At 49.6% G+C, this 24,067-nt stretch overlaps 3 protein-coding genes across 16 annotated transcripts in view; 1 reads left to right on the forward strand and 2 right to left on the reverse strand.

The window, feature by feature from the left end:
• The window catches only part of GSE1 (Gse1 coiled-coil protein), a 411,107-nt gene extending 406,563 nt beyond the window's left edge, over window positions 1-4,544 (forward strand). For all 14 annotated transcript variants that reach the window (XM_045191705.3, XM_045191706.3, XM_053914690.2 and 11 more), the window contains one exon: window positions 584-4,544. In XM_045191705.3, coding sequence (XP_045047640.2) covers window positions 584-718 — 135 coding nt within the window. In that variant the 3' untranslated portion in view covers window positions 719-4,544. The remainder of the gene's footprint in view (window positions 1-583) is intronic.
• A 1-nt stretch (window position 4,545) lies between these two features.
• GINS2 (GINS complex subunit 2) lies at window positions 4,546-15,611 on the reverse strand. The gene is made up of 5 exons (XM_024555931.3): window positions 15,042-15,611; window positions 14,467-14,581; window positions 9,390-9,489; window positions 6,622-6,748; window positions 4,546-6,422 (listed from the first exon to the last, which is right to left on the reverse strand). The coding sequence occupies exons 1-5, from the start codon at window positions 15,441-15,443 to the stop codon at window positions 6,297-6,299; spliced, it is 870 nt and encodes a 289-aa protein (XP_024411699.3). The 5' UTR covers window positions 15,444-15,611; the 3' UTR covers window positions 4,546-6,296.
• A 7,158-nt stretch (window positions 15,612-22,769) lies between these two features.
• C12H16orf74 (chromosome 12 C16orf74 homolog) overlaps window positions 22,770-24,067 on the reverse strand; it is a 30,442-nt gene continuing 29,144 nt past the window's right edge. Inside the window, exon 4 of the mRNA XM_024555855.4 lies at window positions 22,770-23,313. Coding sequence (XP_024411623.2) covers window positions 23,255-23,313 — 59 coding nt within the window. The 3' untranslated portion in view covers window positions 22,770-23,254. The remainder of the gene's footprint in view (window positions 23,314-24,067) is intronic.

The following is a 24,067-nucleotide window of genomic DNA, read 5'->3' on the forward strand; positions in this document are numbered from 1 at the left end:
AGCCTGGCTCAACAGGTCTTCCAGCTGTGCCACGTGACACACCCCAAGGGCGTCCTCCCCGTACAGGCATGCAGGGCTGGGACCGGGTGAAGTGGCAGAGGTGGTGTAGTGTCAGTGCTCCCTTTCTAAATTGCACAGTTGAAGCTGAGACAGCAGGGGACGCTGGCTGTATGAGAGCAGGCGCTGTGAGAATCCGGGGCTTGGGAAGACCCAGTTCAGACTTAGCCAAGAGGCCAATGTCAGAGCACTGGGAGGGGGGGGTTTCAAAGGGTCAAAGGTTCAGCCCTGACTGGTGTGGCTCAGTGGGTTGGGCGTAGTCCCTCAAACCAAAAGGCAGCCAATTCAGTGGTTCGGTTCCTCCTGGTCAGGGCACATGACTGGGTTGCAGGCCAGGTCCCCGGTTGGGGGCGTGCAGGGGCGTTCGAGAGGGAACCCATCAATGTTTCTCTCCCTCCCATTCGCTCTAAAAATAAAATCTTTCTAAAAGTGCCAAAGGTGTACTTATCTAAGTGGCCTCCCGCAATTTATGTATCACATACATTTCCAGGAAACCAGTTTGTTTAATGTGAATTTCTCCCTGCAGGAACTGAGGAGCCAGAAACAGAAGATTGTCTCGGAAAGGGAGCGACTCCAGGCAGAACTGGATCACTTACGGAAGTGCCTTGCGTTGCCTGCAATGCATTGGCCTAGGGGTTACTTTAAGGGATATCCTAGGTGACGGTTTCCCTTGCACTAGGCCGAACCTATAGTATAGAAATATTATCTATTTTATTACCTTGAATATTTAATATTTTTCACTGGGAGGTTTGAAGCTTAAAAAAATAATAAGAATGTGCCATGCATGAAGCAAAGGATTCCAGGCTCCAGAAAAAGAACGAACTCGCCTTGACTTCAATGCAATTGAATCACCTTTGTAATTCAGCGAGCAACCAATGTAGGACAACGCCCATATTTACTTTTTAAAGGTGGTTTTGTTCTTTCTTTCCCCGTGTCACATTTTTAAATCTGAAAATGAAGGCTCCATCACTGACACTAAAACTCCATCGTTTATAGCCCCTGGGTGTGTGGGATGGGATCGGGCCGCTCATGTCCCGTTTCTTGTGTTGCCGTGTTACTCTGCCGTGAGGCCCAAGTTTGCTTCTGCTACAGCGTGGGGGTCGGTCTTGTTCCTCCCCAGGACTGAGGCCCCCCTTCAGCTGAATGAAGGTAGGGTGCGTTTTAAGTAAAGGGCTTATTTGTTTCAGTTACTTTTCTGCAAAATTTTCTTAAAAGCAACAGGTCCTAAGAGCACACGAAGCAACAGTACTAAAGCCTCGCCCATAGGCTTTTCCCAGGAAAAGCTCTAACCTAAAGACAAAGCAAATCGACACACTGAAGGTACCTTTTTTATTACTCCGTGGGGGAATGTACAGAGCTCTATGTGTACATACAGTCACGCCCACCAAATTGTTGCTGCAGGGGGGTGTTTTCATACAAACAAATTTTGAGAGAAAAGTCAAAGGTGCTTCAGCCTTGTACTGTGTACATATATTAAAAACAAAGTTTTGTATGTTTTTATTACTTTAATTATTGTTATAAAAAGCCTGCCATTTTTAATGTGGTTTGGGGGGATTTTTGTTTGTTTGTTTTCCTGTTTGGGGGTTCTGTTTTTTTTGTTTTTTGTTTTTTGTTTTTCTGGGCAAAAAAAAAACTTGCTTTAGTGTCTGTACTGCTGCTGGTCAGGACATTAAATATTGAAGTGTTTTTAAAAATTAAAGAAGAAGAAAAGTAAAAAGAGCTTACCACTGGCGCCTATGCGATCACTTCATTTCTGAGTTGCACCAGAAAACGATGTAGAAAGCCATGCATTACTTCTTACCTCCTCCTCTGCCCCTCCCCCAGCTCTGGACAGCAAATAGCAGTTACACCCAGTTGCTGTTAGTGAGGAGGGGCTAGTCTAGGGTGAACAAGACAGATACTGGGTGTGTGCCTGTGCACACACATACAGACCCGGGGCTTTTGTAAAAGAATCAGGAAGTGAGCGGTTTCTGTGATAGAATTCTAACGTGTCTTACAGCAGTCTGAGAACAGGTGCAAAGTAGAAACTTTAGAGGCTTTATTTAGATGCAAAGCTTTGTAAAAGCCTAAAAGTAGGATAAGCAATGTCTGAGCTGAACTTCTCCTCCTTTTGAACTAACTGTGACAAGCACAGGAGCAGATAGAACTGGGATAATCACATCCATGCAAAGCAATGGGGGAAATTTTCCCTCTTGTCCCAGTTACTGTTCATTCAGGCAGGGTTTAATCTAGATCAACAAAGTATCTCTTGCCTGAATGGGCTTGAACCTGAGGCCAAAACAGCCAATGGTTGGTCTGCCTGGGGAGAGGGGAAGGAGAGGAGGCCTGAGCATGACCACCCCCCCCACCCCCCCCACCCCCTGCCCAAGGGCTGGCTGACCTTCGTGAAGGCTACGCACTGAGATCAGTGGCCACACCCTCAGCCTTTAGCTGTGCAGAACAGCTTGCTGGCAGATGGCATTGTGTCGCTTTATCTGTTCCCACACAGTTTGCTTTGTATGTCTGCCAAGAATCTTCCAGTTATTAGCAAACTCAGACAAAAAGTGCCGCCAGTATTATCAGCAGTCAACAAGCGCCTTCCTCTCCACAGAAACGACTTGACGAGAACTAAGGGCTGTTCTGTGGGCCTCCTCCCCTGCGAAGGCATTGAGAGATCAACATGTTCCACAGGTGGGGACAGGTGTATAGAGGGAGCTCTACTGCCAGCAATGAGGGCAGAGTATCACTGAATTTCTCTATTTAAAAATCTGCTTGCTGTTTCTGGTCTGAAAGCTTAAGAGCTACATCTTAGCACCTCACTCCCAGTCCTCCTCCTCCACCACAGAAAATGTCTGAGTACTTTTGCTGATTAGCTTTGGTAATGGCCTTGGCTAAAGTAAAAAAAAGAGAAAAAATAGATCTAATAACTTGATGGTAAAGCACAGCCCCATTTCTTCAGCCAAGGGGAGCTCCCTCGGCTGGATCTGTTTGTCTGTCAGGGCAAGAGGTCATGGCATGTGGGACGAGGGAACGCACCAGTCCAGGGGCTGTCTCCCCAGGGGGGGAAGATGTGTGACTGAGCTGCTCACAACTGCATCTGCTCCTTCCCACTGGAAACACCACATTCGCTCTGCGCTTGAGCTTCTGTCACTCCGCTGCACCAAACTCCCACCTGCCTGCAGATCTTAAGAGTGTTCTTGGGCTCAATACGACAATCAGAGAACATAGAGACCGCTAAAGGCAGCACAAATAAACTAAGAAAAAGGTGAGAAGGTGTCTTTGGAAAACAAGCGCACCACTAAGACATAGTACCCAACAATGGTTTCTCCATCCAATCAGTTTCATAACCTGCCGATATTTTCATCTCAGAGATCTAAGTTTCTTTGCAGTTTAGGCCTAAAAATGGACAAACATGCACTATCTGAAGCTTTTTGTTCAAGCCTCACATTGCATTTAAAAGACACATTCAGGACACAAACTTGCTCCAGCTGATTTCGCGAGCGCCCTGTGTGTCGGTATTTCATGCAGACCTTGGCCCGCCTCCGCTCACTGCTTTGTGTGCTTCCCACAGCACCTGGGGGCTGCGGCTGCCCTCTGTCCTCTGAGGGTTCTCACTGAACTTGTCAGGGGCAGCTTCCAAAGCGGGATCGTGTCGCTCCACACTTAATCAGATGTTTAGAAGCAAACCAGAGCTCTCCCCTGCACTTGGTACTACACACCTGGTCGTGTAATCAGAGCCAAACTGATGTGAGAAAACCTGATTTAATCCATTCTTTAAGATAAGTGACCAAGACAGGATTTCCAACAGTTTAGTCTATATATGCTAAAGGAAACAACACTAAATTCACATTGACATCCTAATAGATTATATACCCTTATGGAAATTTATATATTCAAAGGAGCCCACACATCAGCAGAATTGTAACACAGGAAACCTTAAGTTTGTACATGGGATGGGTTTTTCCCAATGCTGCCAAATCTCAAAAATCAAGATACTCCCTTTCCCTGAGTCGTGTTTTTTTTAAGTGTGGAAAATTCCGAGGACCCACCACAAGGTGGAGATGGTCAGCACAAGCCGATTCTGTTACTCTCTTAAATAAGTGTATATTAGCCATTTAGCAGCGATCCCCATACTCTTTCAAGTAACCAAGCTATCAACTTTCTTACTGCTTGCAGTAGCCTGTCCCCAACCTTTTGATCCAGCACTTAACTTAAACTCCTTAACTCTGCCTTGGCCTGAGGAAGACCATGCTAATGGGTTGTGTTACTGTGTATGTGCCCTGTGCTGAATCGCCAGAGCAGCGAACCAGTCCACGGGAGGGAGGAGGAGCGGTGCCTCGGTCACTCTGGGGGCAGTTTAGATGCTGTGAAATTAAACCTGTTCTAAGTGTACTTGTTTGAATTAACTGTATTGTAATATTATTTGTTGAATGTAGTAATTAGGTATTTATGAATATATTGCTGTAATTTCTGACAACATCCAAAAAAATAAAATCTTCCTAAATCATGTTAAGAGGAAAATCTTTTTTATGTCATAAAATACAAGGCCAAATCTAAAAGAAAAAAAAGCTCAACAGCTATATAGCTTTATAGGCAAAATGTGAAGACAGATTCAACCTGTAACTTGGGTTTTAAGAGAAAGGTATTAAGGGGCAAGATCTGAGATACATAGGACTCCTGATCCTCCATAGTAATGGGGTTTCATTCTAGAAGATTCCCCAGATGAAATCTGAAGGATGCTGAGTTAAGAATGAGAAGAAAAGGCAAGTTCTGCCATCTGAGAGCAACCCAACCCTCTAAACAGTCACCTTAAATGACAGAAACAAGGTCTTCTGTGTCCTAATCCCTTCATGTCTGGCCCTTCAGTGTTCAAGTAACCATCAGCTGCTTGTTGAAAGGACACCTAGATGGGTAGCAATTTGGAATGGAGAAACTGCTTGAGTAACGTAGTAAGTTTGGACCTGAAATACTGAAGGGCACATACCAGCAGGGACCCTCCAGGCTTAGTCGATCATGCCCATACACTTCAAAAAGCCAGAGGTAGCATGCTACTTCTTTTGCAACGTTACAGATGAAAACCAGCAGGTTGTAGAACCTTCCACTCACTGTATGACTCCAGACCAGCAATTTTCAACCCATGTGCCACAAAAATTTTTAAAACATGCAATACCTGACTATTCAGTCCAGGGCATTGCTTTTCCCTTTGTCAAAAAAAAAAAAATTGTTTGGTGTGCCACAGAATTTTAGTAATTAGCTTATGTGTGCCATGAGATGAAAAAGGTTAAAAATCAATCACTGCTCCAGACAATCTTTTCCCCCCTCAAGATAATATAATTTCTATGAAAAATTTAGCAGTTGCAAAACGCTACAACTGAAATTTTTTTCTCAATGTAAAAATTTACTCTTATTTTGAGCCTCTACTACTTACAACAAAGGGTCTTCCCCTGAAATCCATCAAGAGCAGCATTACAGGTCCAGCTCTGCTTCCGAGCATCGAGCCTTCAGCTTCACTCACACACTCAGTAACACGGAGTTAGCTCTTCCCTGCTTTCCCCTTCCCTGGATAAGCAGCCTTTTAAACCTTAGCCAGAAGTAGCCATGATAACAGGAGACAGTATTTGACATTTACAATTGCCTGCTACACACCTCAGTTCAGTTGAGCCACGTGGCTTGCTCCTCCTGCTTGGTAGGTGTAAGCAGGGGGAAAAACCAACAGAGACTGGGTTGATTCCCTTTATTGTGTATCCGAGCTTAGATGATCAACAGCAGTCGGCACCACAAGCCGCTCACCTGCCAGCCTTCTCTGTGTGAGCAATCTCTAGACTCTCTAAGTTTAGCCCATGAGATTGGTGTCAAGAAAGAAAACAAAAGTCCTAGGGCCACACAACCACCTGAATACCTGTCTTTTCAAAGCAACACCTGACGTCACTGAACACGCCCCCACACAGCAGTTCAGGGCAGGAGACCCAAGACTGCTAGGGAGAACAGCTTGTTTGCCAAAGCTTTCTCTTTCCCCCTAAGAATAGTTGGCTTCTAGAGACAGATGTGGAATTGAAGACTATGTCCAGGACTACGGGCAACCTGTTCCTTTCCAACAAGTTTAGGAATCCAGTCTTTGCTTCATTACACGTTTTTCTTACATTCAGAAATGGTTCTAGACATCCAGAACTATGAGTACTTCTAGTGTGCCCTGAGCACTCGCACACCCCCAGCAAGCCTCCTGCCAGCAGAGACAAGGCCTTTATAAATAAGGTCCTTCTCTAGAAGTCCTGAGACTGGGCACTTTCAGAAGGTTGCAGGTTTGTGCGGAGTTTGTACATGTGATTGAGCGCCTGTGTGAGGAAAGCCCCGCTGGTGTTGATCTCCATCAAGGTCAAGTTATCCAGCTAAAACACAAGAGAAAACACAGTGGGTTGGTTGAGAAGTTTCTGATTTTGAGAAAGAGGTAAAATCTGAACAAAAAGAAGAAACCAATAATGTTTAAAAGCACAGCCAGTAATTTCTGCTTGTGATAGCCTAAGCAGGCAGAGTGAGTGCCGTAGGAAACCCCTCAGCAGCATGGGGCCTTCCCGGGGCCCGACCCACCTTGGCATGTGCCTCCTGCTGCCTCACAAAGCTGTCAGCAGACACCCGGAGTTTGGCTATGCGAGTGTCCCACACATCTTTAATCAGGGTGCGGATCTCATCTGCTTTTGGGATATTGTCTGAAGCACTAAAGGAAGCAAAGGTGAAATAAGTTGTGTAAGGAAGCACTCAATAAACTGAAGCAATATCCAGCTAGAAATGGCTTAAAAAAAAAAAAAAGGTTGTTTGGATTCTGGCAAAATACATACGCTGTTCTAGACTCAAATTTTGTTTTGCTTTGTTTTCAGTATTAAAATGTAAGGATTTCTAGCAGTTAAGCTTGGTGCCAAGAAAATTCAGCCATGACCCACACAGATATCTGTGCTCGTGTTACCTGCCCCCGGGCGGGCAGCCGCGCAAGGACCTCTGTTTCCTAAAATCGTTAGGTGTCAGAGAATAAGCTCTAAGTTGGACGTCCTGTGTCTCGGCATAACTGAGTGTTCTGTGCTATAGAATTTCCATCTAGAATGAATTTGTTTCAAGGCTGGCTCAGAGGCCATGAATTCTACTGCTCATACCCCATTGGTTATCCAAAGGCTTACAGCCCACCAGGGAAGGAGACAACAGCCCTGTGCCAGGCCCCGTGCCCAGCACTGCACAGCATTTCTATCCTCACAAATGCCCTGAAGGGTCAATAGTGACCTATCTACAGAAACAACAAAAATATGTTTACAAAAATCACAGAAGAAATGGCAAATTCGCATAATCTAAGCACACCCATACATAGTAAATTCCGGGTAAAGGTATGAACTGGAGTCAGCAGGAGATACTCACAGTCTCCCCGGGTGAGGTTTTCTCAACTAATCTTTGAAGGAAAAGAAACTAGAAGACAAAAGCAGAAGCCAACATCATTCAGCACCAGGCATTCTTGGATAAGCTGGAAATGATCTCTCCATGTGCGAAGTTAGCTTGTCGTTAGTAGATGGAGAATTAGTGGTATAAAATTTATGTAGTAGATTTTACTTAAAGCCCAAACATTTGGATCCTTTGCTCTGAACAGCAGGTTAGAGAACGAAGGGCCCCAGCTCCTTGTTAATTGAACTGCAGAACAAAGATACAATTAGGTCCCCCAGCCAAATGAATTCTAAAGAATCCCAGGACAAGGGTTTCAATAGGAACTTCATACATAATATACTGAACTTCAAAAAAAAAAGACAACAGGCCCCTCACCTCTGCTTCCAGATTCGTCCCTCCAAGTCACACCCTCCACTGCCACAGCAGGCTTTCTCAGGTCCACAGGTAGCAAGCACACTCCCTGAATATCTCCCAAGGCCCTCCCCCGAAGAGACGAAAAGCCTCAGCTCTCCCACTTCCACATAGTCTACACGTGCCCCAGCAGCTGGGCCTCCCAAACCCACCACGTCCTTTCACACTTCTGCCTTCTCCCCCAATACATTTTCCGTCATTGTTCCAGCCTAAGGAACAATCTTGGGCACCACCAGGCATTCCGGTTGCACCCCAACACACTCCGAGCAGCATGCATTGCACCACAGTGTAACTGCTGGGTAACAGGGTCACATCTCTCCCGCACCAAACCAGGAACTCAAGCCCATTACAACTGTCTAGTGAAACACTTAGTGGTCTGCGCACTGCCGCCTCATACCGACTGAAGAACAAATCCATTACACACCTCAAATGTCCATTTGCATACGGAAGTGCCACTTAGCGGGCCCCTGGCCCTTGCCCTACAGCAGACACTAGAAAGCTCCCCAAGTTTCATTCTAGTTCTGTTCTTGAATCCATCAACTAAAAGGTTTCAAAAGCTTGACATTTTGCAAATTACATTCTAAGTATGTCCCAAGCAAAATTATCAACACTTTCTTGTCTCCTCCACCAATTCCTTCCTTCATTCGTTAATTCATCCATTCATTCAACAAACGTGAGCACCGGCACTGTGATGGTGCACAGAAGACACAGTCCCTGCCCATTAGAACTGGGGGTGGGTGAAGAGTAAAGCCAGTAAGTGATTAGAAATGATAACTGACAAATGCTGTGGAGGAGTACAGAGATGCCAAGAGGACAGGTAAGACGGGAAGGGAGTACCTGTTACTCTAAACCAAAGGAGGGAGCAGGCGAACTCACTGGCAGAGGGTACAGTATATGCAACGCCCTGAGGATCTCAGTATGTACAAAGAAGTAAAAGAAGCCACTGCAAGCCTAAAACGTAAGAGAATCACAGGGAAGAACAGTAAGAGAGTTACGGGAGTCACGGAAGAAGGAAGAAGGAGACCGGCCTACGCAGGGCTTTGAGCGCCATGAGCAGGACTGTAGACTGAACCGCAGAGAGGCCCACGTGCACAGCGGACAGCCGCTGGTGAGGAGCCAGCACTGGGTGCAGGGAGACGACTACGACAGCACGAGGGCAGATGTGAGGCCTCTGGCCTTTCAAGTGACAGACCTGCCAGAACCCAAATGCACACACCTCCAGAATGGAGAGGGGTAAAGCTTTATTAATGAAACATTTACAGTTAAGAAAAGGGCTACTGCTGGAAATACTGGGGAGGTAGAAGGACAAGAACCCAGGGACTTGCTGGGAGAAAAGGAAAACTGAGAAAGGGAGAGAGGGTGCCGGTACGTGTGCATGTGCACACGACGAACCCCAGGTCGCTGATCTGGGGCTCCGCTCGCCTCGGTAATGAGCGTGCAACAAGAAGGGCAGGGCAGGGGCCGAGGGTTGAGGACCGGGAGCTCAGCCTTACACACGGGCTCTAAGAAGTGGGGCTACTTACTGATTTAACAGGAGTTTGGTCAGTTCCATGTAGTAAGGGCTGGGCATAGGGGTAAAGGTTTCTTCCATTCGTTCATGGTCCCTAATCTTCTCCAACTTTTCTGAAATTGAGAAATGAAGACATTTTACCAAAATATTTATACCAAAATACCATCGCCATAACCAAAATATTTTTTTAAACCTCCCAAATTTACCAAGTGCCTATATTACCTATTCATTCAATTAACAAATACATTGAAAAACAGCTTTTGGAATATCATCTGTATTACTAACTAAATGATACAGGGCCTAGTTCCTCAAAAACTCTCTCCAAGAAGGTCTAAATTATTGTTATTGTTGCTTTGGCCTGTAGAATATGTTAATAAAAAGAATGTCAGTCAGAAGTTTTTTTCTTAGTGAAAAAGCAAAGTATTCTACTTTTGATGCAAAAGTGAGGGAAATAACCAGTGACTGGAGAGATTTACTTATACTCAGCGTTTTTCAGAAGAGCAAATCAGCGTAGAACGACAGCCACTCCAGTCTGGAGTGGAGTGGGACGGTAACAGTGAGGTTGAAAGCCCAGCACCTGGAACCAAACAGCCACATCCAATTCCTCCAGCAGTTGCGCTCCTCTGCACACACCACAGCCGCCTCACCCCCTCTCCCTGAGCCACTGGTCTGAGAGAACCTCCAGTCCTAGACCTGGACTGCCCTCCCTGGCTAAGAGACACCCTCATGGTAAAGGATGACCACCCATCTCCAGGGGTCCCTTGTACTATCCTGCAATCCTATGAAATTCCCCGGTCCATTCACCCTCTCACTTTTGCTCATGCCCGCCCTCTCCATGCCTTCTCTCCTCATCTCACGGGCCCAGCTCTCAGCCACTGCCTTGCTGATGCCCACGTGCTCCCGCCACCACATCTTCCTACCCTCCCTGAGTTGGGAACTGCCCTGCCTGGTTTCAGAAGCTGTAACCCCCCATGGCTAAGGCTGAGTGAGAGACCTTGGGACCCTAAGCCACTAAGGAGACAAAGCTTATCTCCCTGGCAGGGGCACTGCCTCTGCCCCCTTTACTTCACCCTGCCTGGCCCCCAGTGTATGACCGGTTAGCCAATGACGGGTAAGATTCCTCAAGGGAGGGATGACCTAAGACAGGCATGGTCATGAAGAGGCCCTCAGGGAAGGACTTGGGGGGCTATAGAAAAAGGGGGTGATGGACCCTCACCCCTCGGCTTTGACATAGCCTGAGTCCCCATTCTGTCTGCAAGAAGTCTCCTAATCTCTTGGCTGCCTTACCTCCCCTCCCTGACTTAAGCCTGAAACAATGCCTTAAACCAGAAACAGTGCCAGAGGTGGGTGTGGCCCTGTGCTGGAAAGGGTGGGTTCCCTGGGGCAATCAGGCCTAGGAAAGAAGGCATAAAATCCTATGAAACCTACTTTGGTAATACCCTCAATTTTCTGATAAGGGTCGGTCCAGGCATGGAATGAGTTTGTTCCCCAAAGTTTTATGGACCTTTAACTATCTGACCCTAACTCAGAATAAGCCCTCAGAGTTCTTTGAATGTTACCTATTATTTGATCATTTCTGCCTGACAATGATTGATGAGCTTTGTGTGTGTGTGCACTCCCTGTACTCCTATGCAAATTGAACCCAATAAAAGCCCACTGAGGAGCAGGTTCCAGGCCCTTCTCCTCTGAGAGATCGGACACCTTTCCTCCCCAAGCAGATCATGTCCTGGTAGACTTACTTTCTTCTGTGGCAGACCAGGGGCTCTGCGGGCAAAGCTCCCCCACATCCCTGCATCTGTCCCCATACAAGGGTCACTTCCAGGTATGCACTGGACCCCCCCACCTGTACAGGACACCACTCCAACAACTGTCTTTCACTCTTGAATGGTTATGACCCCTCACTTTATGACCATTCCTTCTAACACGCTGCAACATCTTCTATCTCATGAAGAAAACCCTCCCCTGACACCACATCTTTCTCCAGCTACCAATCCATTTCTCAGGCCCTTCACAACAAAACTTCAGAGTTGTCTGATATTGGCATTAACTTCCCCTCCTCAACCACTCAGAAGGGTGTCTATCCCACCCCTCCGTCGACACAGCTCACCCGGGACCACCACCTCCGCGAGGCCAAACCTAAGGGCTCTGTCTCAGTCTCCACATCTGATGAGGGTCCATCCTCTTCCTTGGAGTGCGTTTTTCCTTTAGCTTCTAGAAAACCAGACTTCTCATCTCGCCAGTTCCTCCTGGCCTTCCTGACCCCTCAACAGTGTGCTGCAGGGCTCGGTTCCCTGGCCCTGTCCACCACCTAAACGTGAAGTCCTGCCGCATTTACATACCATCTGTGTGCTCACGATGACACCAAATTACATCCTCAGATTAGCACCCTCCACTGAATCCCTGCCTCAAACACCCCACTGCCCACCTTACCTCCACGTGGGTCTCTATCAGGCACCTCCAGCGTAACGTGCTCTAACCTCCACTCCTGGTATCCACTTTAGCCCACAACTGCTCCTGCGGCCTTCCCGGTCTCAGAAAAGAGCAGCTCCAACTCCTTCTGGAGCTCAAGCCAGCAACCCTGGGCCAGTCATAATTAACTCTCTCTCGTACCCCACTGCGGTCCTTCAGCAAACCCTGCTCATTCTTCCTTCAAACTATGCCTAAACTCCAGCCACCACGGCCCGCTTCAATCAGCTGCTCGAGCTACTCTCAGCTCTTGCCTGGGTCATTTCCTACTGCTCTCTCTCCATATACATTCTCTGTACGGCAGACTCTTTTCTTTTTCTTTCTCTCCTTTTTTTTTTTAGAGGAAGGAGAGGGAGAAAAACATTAATGTGAGAAACATTAATCAGCTGCCTTCTGGACTCGTCCTGACCAGGGACCGAACCAACAACCCAGGTGGGTGCCCTGACCAGGAATTGAACAAAAGACCTTTCACCTTGCAGACGATGCTCAACTAAGCCACACCAATCAGTACTCTTTTATTTTTTAAAATCTAAAGGAGAGTATGGAACACTTCTGTTCATACTCTGCAATGAATCAAATATTGAGAACGGCCGATGTTGGCCAGGATGTGGACACTGGAAATCTGGGACGCTTCTGGTGGGTTTCTAACACTGGCTAAAGCACTCTGGTGGGCTGATTGGCAGTTTCTTACAAAGTTAAGCACAGTCTGCCCTATGACCCTGCAATTCCACCACTCTAGGCATTTATTTACCCAAGAAAATAAAAACATATCCACAAAAAGACATGGACAAGACTGTTCGTAGCAGCCATATTTGCAATAGCCCAAAATGGCAAATAACCCAGATATCCCCCAACATAAAAGCGGGTGAGCGAACTGCGGCATGCTCACACACCTCGGCAATAAAAGAATGTAACAACACGCGGGGGGGGGGGGGGGGGGGTTCAGCAACTTCATACTGACTAAGACGTCAAAACCAAAACTGACATACTAGATGATTCCACTTATATGGAAGTCCAAGAACAGAAGCACCGATGTGGTGGCGGAAGCAGAAGGCACTTGGCTCTTCCGCAGTGTCTACTGACTGGCGCGTGACATTCCACTCCTGCTCACCACAGCGTGACCCGGGACTGTGAAGAAGCTCGGGCTGGGGTTTAGATGAGCCCAAACTGCCAGGGCTGATGTTAAATGAGAAGCCTTGAGGGGAGGCAGCCCTAGCAGGGCCAGGCCTGGTGGGACTGAAAAAGCCCTTCAAAGCAGAAGGAACCGGAGTTTCTCATTATGTTTCTGGACCACCAGGGCCACTCACCCCTTTAGGACAGGGAGTAAGGAGGAAATGCCCAAGCAGTCTTTATCTTTTTTCCCCACATCCCTTTTGATTCTATTTTTAAGAGAGAAAGAAACATCAATTTGATGTTCCCTTGTTGATCCCACAACCTTGGCGTATCGGGATAATGCTCTAACCAACGGACCTGGCCAGGGCTGCAAGCAGTCCTTTCTTTTTTTTATGTTTATTTACTTATTTAATTTTGGAGAGAGGGGAAGATAGGAAGAAAGAGAGGGAGAAAGAGGGAGAGAAACTTTGATGGGTTGCCTGTTGCACACCCTCAACCGAGGACCTAGCCTGCAACCCACGCATGTGCCCTGTACCAGGAATCGAACAAGCGACCTTTCACTCTGCAGGACAACGGCCAACCAACTGAGCCACGCCGGGCAGGGCCCAAGCAGTCTTTCTTAAACCGCACTTGAGAGAGCCTGACTGAAAGTGAGAGTGCCCTGGATTCTAGGAGTCAGGTATCCACTGGGGAGGGGGCAATCGAAATCATTCAGGGCTTTTCAAATTCTATCGACACATGCATGGCTGTTACCACCATCCCCCTCCCCAATACATTTACGATGCTTTGCTATAATGAGCTACTCACTTCTCTGAGATGGAGAAAAGATTGCAATGGATAAAGTCAGGGTAAAGTCTGAGTGCATCTCCAATGCATTATTTTCTCTTTGTTTTGTCTAACAGCTTTATTGAGGCATAATTAACATCCCATACAATTTACCAGTTTAAAGTATACAATTCGATGATTTTTAGTATATTCACACAGTTGGGCACATTTTCATTACCCCAAAAGGGACCACCCCACAATCCCTCCATCACTCCCAGACTCCCATCCCTAGGCAAGTACTATTGACTTTATCTCTCCGGATGTGCCTATTCTGGACAGTTCATATAAGTGGAATGACACAATATATGGTATTTGTGTGTGTATGTGTGTTTTTCAGTTAGCGCACGGTTTTCAAGGTTCATCCACATTGTAGCATTCCTGTAAAAGGCTGAAAAATGTTCCCTTGAATGGATGATGCATTATTTTCATGCATGCTCTATAATGTAAGATAATGACTCTGCTCCTCGACCTGTCAATCTATATAATTATATGTTTAACTGAAAACAAATGCTTCTTTAAGGTCTTATAATACTTCTAATTTTAAAGCAAAGTGAAATAGCTTGAAAAGCAAAATCTGAAGTTGATCTACACACCCAAACTGACAGGACACGGGTAATAGTAGTCAGCTGAGTCTAACGAGCGAATCTGGAACTGTTAATTCCAGCTCATCAGCGGATCATCCTTACCCACATCCATCCACTCCGGAGGAAGCAACCGACACTTCTGTCTTTGCTTCAGGTTAATCGCCAGCCACAGAGGCACTTGCACTGGTAAGCCAGGGTTAAAGGGTCCCAGATCACCCTGCCAGAGCGAGGGGAAAAAAAAGCCCGGTAAGACAAGACAGAGCTAAAGGCGTTCCTGGACCTCGCAGCCGTCAAATAACAGACCTGACATCGTGTAAATAGCAGTCCAAACACAAATACAAGCCCCGGTGGTCAGAGAGGCGCGGGAGGCAGCCCACGTCTGCCCTCGCGCGGTGGAGCTGGCGGCACCTGGCAGCCCACCCGAGAACACCTGGGAGGCGTGGCCTACCTACAGGAGTTCCCCCCCGCCCATGTCGCCCGGCACCCAACTTCGCCCTAACCGGGTCCACGCAGGTCCCCGGGGGCTGGGCACGCGAGTCCGCCCCTGGCTTCCCATCCGAGACGAAGGAACGGAGCAGGGCGAGTCGGCGTCCACAGAAACCCCGGCAGCCTGGCCTCTCCCAGACGCCAGTTCCACCAGCCCGGGCCTGAGGCAAATGGCCGGCCCGCGCCTTTACCCCAATGAGGTAGATCTTGTCCAGACTGAAGTTCGGGATAATGGTCACCAGCTCCTTCTCGGCCAGGAACTCCACCTCGGCCGCATCCATGGAGGCGCTAGTAGCTCGTCCCGGACTCGCCGTGGCCTCCGGCTCGCCAGCGTCCCAGCCGGGGTCCGCGACTACAGCTTTCCCGCCACCGCGCGGAGTCCGGCCCCCAGACGGAAAGGCTCTTAGCCGACCAATAGCAACGCGGCGCTCTCCGCTCGGCGGCCGGGAGGCGGGAAGTACAGCTCTGTGAGCCCGCGGATTGGCGAGCTTCAAAGAGGTGGAGAGCCTACCCCGCACCCGCGGTGTCAAGGCTCCGGCCCCGCCCGTTCGTTGGACAAGCCCGGGCCACGTCTCCTCGGGTAGGCGGGCCATGCCCTCTCCTGTGTTCTGGACCCACTCGCATCTGGTGCCTCCCGCCTTTCTGTGTCTGGCACCACGCTTCCGTTACCCTTCACCTGCCCTGGGCGTCTTACCCGCCAACACGCTACGTCAACACCCCTTACTCCTGGGGCCAGGAGTAAACGCACGCATTGGGTCACAGAATTACCTGATACAGCCCGACCCCGTGAGAGTGAAGGAAGGCGTTGTTCCCTTTCATTTCACAGTCTTGCTTAGAAATCTATGAAAACGCAGATTCCTGTACCCCAACCCACATCTTCCAGTTCAGAAGCTGCTGGGGAAAGGCTCAATCTGCATTGGCAAGCACCCCAGGTGAGGCTTACGAAGGGACAAGTTTGCAGACTGCAGCAATTGTGTGCTGACGTGCTCATCTGTCCGTTGAACAGGGCGTTTGTGTGAAACCTATTAGCAGTGGTCCCCAGTCTCCCCGCTGGGTCCGAATCCCCTTGAAGTTTCTGAGTAAATATGCACACTCCTGGAGAATTGTGTCCCAGGGGTCTGGGATGGAAACAGCTGAATTTTAACCAGGGCCAGGGGATTCTGATGGGATGCTAATAGGCCAGGCAAGCTTCCAGGGAGGTAAGGCAGCCAATGCAGGGCTGGAGGGAGGGGGAGGGGGTGGGGGAGCAGTGGACAGGCAGTGGGCTGGACTTGAATTTGAAACCCTGTTCATTATGCCCTGAAAAAAAGCATAGGAGACAGGAGGGTTCCTGGGTTCTGTATCCCAGCAGGAAAGCTACCCCACCCCAGATAACTCCATGCTTTACCCTCTAAGCCCCCTGAACCTGCCCCACTTAGGGTTGTTGGGAAGATGATGTAACGCTGTCGTCAAGGTCTGCCCACTCCCAGGGCATGGAGAGCATGTCTGTTGTCTACCTGCACGGGCCACTGTCGTTTGCAGACCTGCAGACCTCCACTGTGTGTCATTTATTAAGACAAATACTTTCACGGAAAGTAAATAAAAGTCCCTCTGGATGCTGTGGGACCCAGCGCAAGTGACCACTCTGAATCTCATCTGCAAGAGAGGTAGGACGAGGAGCCTGGGGTGTTTGGGAAGGAGGGGAAGCTTTGGGCCACCTGGCCCCTCCTGAAATAGCAGCTCCCTCAGGCATCTGCAGAGAGTGTGTGCCAACTCGTCTGCCTTTTGATTGATGGGAGACTGTTTTCTTCACTGGCAAATATTTGTGTTCCCAAGTTGGCGAGGCTTTCCTCCTGGCTTTTCGCAGCCTGTGAAAGAGCAAAGGAGAAGAGCTGGTGGGAACGCCGAGGTTCAGCGAGGCCACAGCAGCATGAGTGGAGAGTGAGCAGAACCCTGTGTCCACATCACCTGAGTCCTGGTGTCCTTGTGTGTAAAACAGGGGCAGTAAAATGCTGCTGCTGACCTCACCGGGATGTCGGGAGGACAGGAGATAGGGTGAACTTCGCGCACTGCGAAATGGTGGTGGTGCCTTGGAGTCTCAAACCTAAGTGTACGTCAGGGTCCCTTGGAGGACTTATTAAATGGCTTTCCCTTCATAGCAGCATGATTCACAACATCCAAAGGGTGGAAATGACCCAAATGTTCATCAGCTGAGGGATGGATAAACAGAATGTGGTCTATACGTACTGTGGAATATTATTTGGCCATTAACAGGAACGAAGCACTGCCATCTGCTACAATGTGGGTGAACCTTGAAAACATTGTGCCAAGTGAGAGAAGCCAGCCACCACAACCGTGTATGATTCCATTTGTATGAACCATCCAGAAGAGGGAAATCTGCAGAAACAGAAAGGAGAGTAATGGTTTTCAGGGCCAAGGGAGAGAGAAATGGGGAGTGACTATTAATGGGTATGGGGTTTCTTTTGGGGGTGGGTGGTGGAAATGTTCTGAAATTAGATAGTGGTGGTTGTTGTCCACTCTCTAAATATTCTAAAAATCACTGAATGGTATACTTTAACAGGGTGACTTATTTCTCAATAAAGCTGTTATTTAAAATTCTCTTCCCTGCGCTCCAGGCTCAGTCTTTCTGATTCAGAAACCACACACCTAACACGCTCCCCAGGAGGCCTTCATAGTGGGGGAATGAGGAGGGAAATGATTTGCCCCAATCCAGTCCAGCTCGGAGCCATTCCCGGAATCCAGAGAAAACTTCCAAATGCTCAGCCTCAGGCCTGGCCTCTCAAAGTGGGGAGAATTAGACAGTAAACAGACGAGAGGGAAACTGGAGAGGGGAGGAGGAGGAGGATGATAGAGGCGGGGGTGCTACTTGAGACGGGGTGGGCAGGCCCTCACACCATTATTTCCTGTTGTAAGAAATGCCTCCCCTAGCAGGCCAGAATGCCCCATGTGGTAATAATTAAGAGGTAGGAATAAAATTAATGAGGGTGAAGGGACAAACCCCCCATGCCAGAGAATTCCAAAGGATGTATATAGATGCCTAGCCTTCAAGAAGGTGGAGCGTGACACCCTACTCCTGAAGTGTGGCCTGCCCAGAAGGACTTCCTCCCAAAGAGAACAGGAGGGAAACAGGGAAAACAGAGGAACTTGACAGTGGAGGAACCTGGCCAATACGACCTTAGCCAGGTGAACAAGGTCAGTGGTAAGCCAAGGTGACAGCATGCACCCTTGGCAGCATGGATGAGAAGGGCACCTTATCTCCCAAACCCACAACCCCAGTCTAACTGTGAGAAAAGCATCAGACAAATTCCAATAGAGAGACATTCTACCAAACACCTGGCCAGCACTCCTCAAAGCTGTCAAGGTCATCAAAACAAGGAGAGTCAAAAAAACTGTCACAGCCCAGAGGAGCCTAAGAATTCACAACAACAATGTCATGTGGGATCCTGGATGGGCTCCCATCCCCCCCAAAAAAGGACATTAGGGGAGAAGTGAGGAAATGTGAATAAAGTATGGACTTTAATTAATAATAATGCATCAAAATTGGTTCCCTAATAGTGACAAATGTACCAGAGTAACAGAAGGTTAAAGACAAGGGCACCTGGGCGGGCAGTACATGGGAACCCTCTGTACCATCTTTGCAACTTTTTTGTAACGCTAAAGCTGCCCTTACCAAGAAAAAGTGTATTTGAGAAAACCTCCCCAAGCTCCCCAGGGACACCTAAAATACCCCTGAAGCTGTGAACCTATTGCCAGCCTCGGGTAGTGGGAAAGGCAGTAACTTTTGGTTACATAGAATTTAGGCCAGCAGAACAGTGCTCCAACATGAGCCAGCAACGGGGACTCCTAAACTGAAGGCAATGGATCTTTCCGCAATGATGCAAATGTTCCATACATTTCCAGCCAGTACAGCGGCCATATGTGGAAATTGAGCATTTGCAGTATGGCAGACCAGGGTCCTCTGAAGGGTCATTCACTCCTGGGTCTGACATTAGCCAGCAGCCCACCGATGCATCCCCACCGATGCTCACCGATGCACCGATGAGTCCACTGATGCAAACGTGTTCGACCCCACGATCTTGGGTTGAGCACGTTTGGGAAGGACCTGTGGTCCACCTGTGCATAGTGTGTTCATTCCATCCTAGGTTAGTTTGAATCTCTGCTCTGTGCGAGTGATTTTCTTACAGTGAGGAGACTAGTGGTCCAGGAAAATGAGAGATTACAATGAAGAATTGAGGAGGTGGGTGAGAAGCCCCACAGATCCTCAGCCCTGCCTGTGCAAGAGACTCACCTACCTGATGCTGGAGCCACGCCTGGGCCAGAGGAGTCAGAAGCGCTGGTGTGGGGCTCCCCAGGGCTGAGAGCCACTGCTCTGACAACTGGGTGTAGCCTCTCTCCCGGAGTCTCTGTGGGACCTTAGGAAAAGCACTCACTTGCAGCTAGTGGTGTCTCCTGTCTCAGAAGCAGCTCGGTTACAGTGATGGCAGATAAGACATGCAGAATGCGAAACACCACACTTCCCTGCCTTGCCTCAGCTGGAACCTGCCTGACGGGCTCAGAGCAGGGCCCTGATAATAGAACACAACTGCTTCCCTAGCTAGACCCCGCCCCCAACTAGGCTCTAGGAGGCTGAGAGCCAGTTCTTACGGTGACTTGAGCCCCTGCCTGCACCTCGTCTCCACTGTGGAGGTGATAATAGGACCTCCTGCGGGACTGACCTTGGTGGCTCTGATTGGCTTGGGCCACCCTGCTGCGGCCATAGGCCATAACCCGTTCTGAACGTCTAAGGCACTCAGCCGTGTCCAACGCGCAGACAGCGGTCGCCGCTCTCAGCAGGAGCAGCTCCTTTTCCTCATGGCAGTCCCATGGGGCATCATCATCCGTTGAATGTGGCCAGATGTGAGGCGAGGAAGACATGCAGTGGCCAGCTCTCCAGGGCCTGCTTTATACGCCGCCTTTGAGAATGTGGACATTACCCTGAGGGCAAAGGGAGGCCATCTGAGGGATGCAGGTAGAGGAGTGGCGCATAGATCTGCACTGCAGAAATTCAACTCCGGTGGATGGAGTCGGGGTAGGGGCGGTCCGGCAGCAGGAGACTCACCTGGAGGTTGTGGGCAGAAGTCCAGGAGAGTGGTTGCGATGGCCTGAAGTAGGACAGTAGGCACAGGGACTACAATGACGGGCTGTCTGAAACCAGAGCCCGTGGACTGCCTTCCTGTGTCCAGAAAAGCCAGGTGCAGGGATGCTGCTGGACCCCACCCAGGCAGCCACAAGTATTTCCCCATCTACCTGTGGCCCCACACAGGCTGACAGCATGCCCTGTCCCTCCCTGGAGGGCCCGCAGCTTCCTCCCTGCAGCTCACTGGCCTCCAGGGTTTGGCAGGGGAGCCATCATGCCAGCCACACGGCGCACATCACGGCTGAGCCGGGCGCTCTCAAATGGCTCCGACATGGTGCGAACACACTCTTGTGTCTTTTTGCCATCTGCTGCTGTCATTAAAAAATTACATTTCCATCTGTTTTCACACTTTTGTCCCCTCCCAGCTTCCCCTCCTGGAAGCATATAGCACGGATCCCAAGTCTCAGATCGGACGTTGCTGGCCTCCTGGAAACTGGGAACTTCGGTGGGACACACCAGGCTTAGGGGACGTGGGCTTTGTCAGTGGCCAGGGTGGTTAACGTCCTTCCATTTCCACTTCAGTAGCCTTTACTGCAGTCCCTGCTCCACTGCACACCCTCCACTTTGGGGGGAGCCATTTACAAAGCTTTTTTATTGTTAGTTTTAATCAGATGTGCAGCTTTGGCATTAAAAATAAATGAAAAATAAACTGCAGACATTAGTAACCATCCCCCAGGATGTATTTAAATGGAGAATCTGACTCAAGAAATAAGAATCAAAGAGCCATGTTTTGAGTTCAAAATAAATCGTCATTCTTACCCTGGCTGGTGTGGCTCAGTGGACTGAGCACCAGCCTACAAACCGAGAGGTCACAGGTTCAATTCCCAGTCAGGGTACGTGCCTGGGTTGCAGGCCAGGTCCCCCGGTTGGGGGTGTGCAAGAAGCAACCGATCCACGTATCTCTTGCGCGTCAATGTTTCTCTCCCTCTCTTTCTCCCTCCCCTCTCTCTAAAAATAAAATAAAAGTAAATAAATCATCATTCTAGACCAGCCCCACAGAGGCCCCCACCCCCACCCACACAGCACCCAGACCTTAATGAAGGGTCAGGTCCACACAAAACCCAAATACCCCAAAAACCCCACAGGTCGATGGGCCTGGTGGATCCTCTCAAGCACAGCTTTGCAAACACTGGAGGCATTACTGCCAGTATTCTAGAGGCCCCTGTGGGAAAGCCAAGTCCAGTGTCCTGTGCAGCCTCAGGCTGGGCCTCCCACCTGGTCTCTGTCTTCCTGTTGCCATGGGCACTAAAAGCCTGGATGAAGAGGTGATTAGCCTCTGCAGGCCGCTGAGTGGGCTGGAGGCCTGTGAGCAGTGCCGGGGGTGATGTGCAGATCCCCCCCAGCCTGTGGGCAGAGCCAGCCATCAGGGTGAGCACCCAGCCCCAGCCCTGAGGCCCAGCATCTCCCTGGGTTCCAAAGGGAACAGGACCGGGGCCATGAGTCATGAGCAGAAGCTATGCGGGCACTTGCCTGGCCTAACCGGTGCTCTGTGCTTCCGTCATCCTCCATGGGAACGTACTCTGGTTGCTGCTGGCCACAAAACGTGGGGACATGTGAAGCAGATTCGAACCCAACTGGAGCCTGACAAAGCCCAACTCCTGGCAGCCACTCAGCGGAGCCATGGCCAACCCAGAGACCAGCGAGTGAGAGATCAATGCTTTTGTGCTGAGCTACTGCCCTCTGGAGGGGCTGGAGACTGCGGCCACCACGTGGGTGGTCAGACATTTGGCCTGACCAAGCCCCAGCGAAAACGCGGGACACTCGGGTGGGTGTCGCTGGCTGGCGGGTGTGTGTGTCACCGCTGCTGCCAGGAGAAGTCGGTGCGGTCTGCACGTGACTATCCCAGCGGCTTGCACGTGTCCGGTTGCTCCCGCACCCCTCCCTTTGGGCTTTGTCCCTTCGCTGCTTTTGCTCTGCATCCTTTGGCTGTAATAAACCATAACTGCAACTACAATGGCTTTTTGTTTTTTGTTTTTAGTTCTGTGAGTCCTTCTTGCAAGTTATTGGACCTGAGCATGGCCTTGGGGATCCTGGAACTGCGCTTCCCTGTCCTCTACCCATGCATCCCAGGCTCACTGCTCCCAAAGCCGTGGCCCAGGTTCTGCTTCTGGGAGAACCCAACTATGACAGCACACAAACCTAAGTCAGGACAAGCCACACAGCCTCTGACAGAAGCCAAAGAAAACGAACAGAAACCCCTGTGCCATGATGAGAACAGTCTACAGGGAGAGGGGCACACCAACAGTCTGATGTTCTTTAACACAAAAAATACAAAACCGCCCTGGCTGGTGTGGCTCAGTGGATTGAGCGTAGGCCTGCGAACTGAAAAGGTCGCCAGTTCGATTCCCAGTCAGGGCACATGCCTGTGTAGTGGGCCTGTCTAGCTGGGGGTGTGCTAGAGGCAGCCCATCAATGTTTCTCTCACTCTCCCTCCCTCCCTCCTCCTCCCCCTAAAAATAGATAAATAAAATCTTTAAAAAATATACAAAACCACTGCCTCCCATTACTACCAGGATCCCACAGCTGACAGGGACTAGCAGGGAGAGCTGGGGCTCAAATAAGGTCCGTGTGACTGATGAGCCGGTGGCCTTGGCCATGCCCAGGCCTACCACGAGGCGGTCTGCAAGTCACGGAGCCCAAGACCATCCCAAGGCTCATCACCAGCCAGGCCTCCATGAAAAGCAACCCTCTCTCTCTGTGTGCTCTACCTCCTCCTCCCGGCCCAGGAAGCAGGGGGCACTGTTCATTACAGAGGATCTTTATTTATAATGCAAAAAAAAAAAAATTATAAATCACTTCTGGACTGTTTTGATACCTGTAAAACAATTTGTAAAAAATGGAGCCACTCCTTCGCAAGAAGTTCTTGTGTGTGTTGATCTCCTGGGCACTGACTGCATGGCCCAGGGTGCTGGGCATGTGTTTGTCCAGAAGAAAGCCTCCCCTGGCACCCTGGTGGCCATCACCACGGCCCTGGGGTCAGCAAGAACGCGTAGGCATTAGAGGTCCGGTCCACTCAATGGGGCCAGGGAAACATCGTTCTGGAAGCATGCAGGGCTGATTCCTTGCTCATCTTGCCACACTTCTCCTGGTTAAGTGCCGAAATCACTCTCCCATCCAGCATACTCAGCACATGTGTCCCAGAGAGCTACACTGCCTTGGGGATGCGTGGGATGAGGGATGGCCAGAGCAGGAACCAGCGCCAACAAATCCCTGACCTGTGCCTCCTTCTCAGGCTTCAGGGTCTATTTCTCCATCCTCTGGACATGACCCTGTGTCTTCCAGCCAGACTAGGAGACAAAGGGAATCAACATATGGATGAACTCCCCCCCCCCCCCCGCCCCCAATCCCATCTAGGCCCCTCTTCCCAGGGAGCTCCAGGGTCAGTGCCTCTGGGCTCCTTGCTTTGTACCACCTTCCTGAGAACCCTCAATGGATGTTGAGAGGGGACCCCAATGATGCTTGGTCCTACAGGATTCCTATGCACCCCTCATCCCACACTCAGTGCTGAGCTCCCGAGGTCCCTGGCTGAGGTTCCCGGGACTGTGTCCCACCTGGGCCCCTCCTAGGTTCAGCCTCTTAAAGCCCAGAGCTGGGCAGTTCTAGAGACAGGAATCTGAGGCTCAGAGAGTGGAGAAAGGCTCCAAGTCAGTAGGTGGCTAGGAAGGGCAGGGGTTCTCTCCAATTTCTCAGAAGCTCCAGGTAGCTAATCATCATGCAGAACCCTTAGGCAGGGAGGAAGTGCCACCCAAGTCTGGTGGTCTTTCCTCCTGCCCTAAATACCACTGGCAAGAATATCCATAACATACCACAGAAATCAGCCCTTGACCTTCCTCGTTTTTAATCATCTTCAACCTCTCTGAGGCACTATTATTGTCTCCATTTTACAGATGGAGAAGCTGAGGCTCAGGGATGTGGAACTTCTTGTTCAAAGTCACACTCTGGTGAGTGGCAGAGCCACAGTCCAAATCCAGGGTTTTCTGATTCCAAATCCAGGGTTTTCTGATTCCAAATCTGTGCCCTTTCTCCTATGCTTCCCTTGTC

Source organism: Desmodus rotundus, chromosome 12 (genome assembly GCF_022682495.2).
Source record: "Desmodus rotundus isolate HL8 chromosome 12, HLdesRot8A.1, whole genome shotgun sequence".
NCBI classification, from domain to species: Eukaryota; Metazoa; Chordata; class Mammalia; order Chiroptera; family Phyllostomidae; genus Desmodus; species Desmodus rotundus.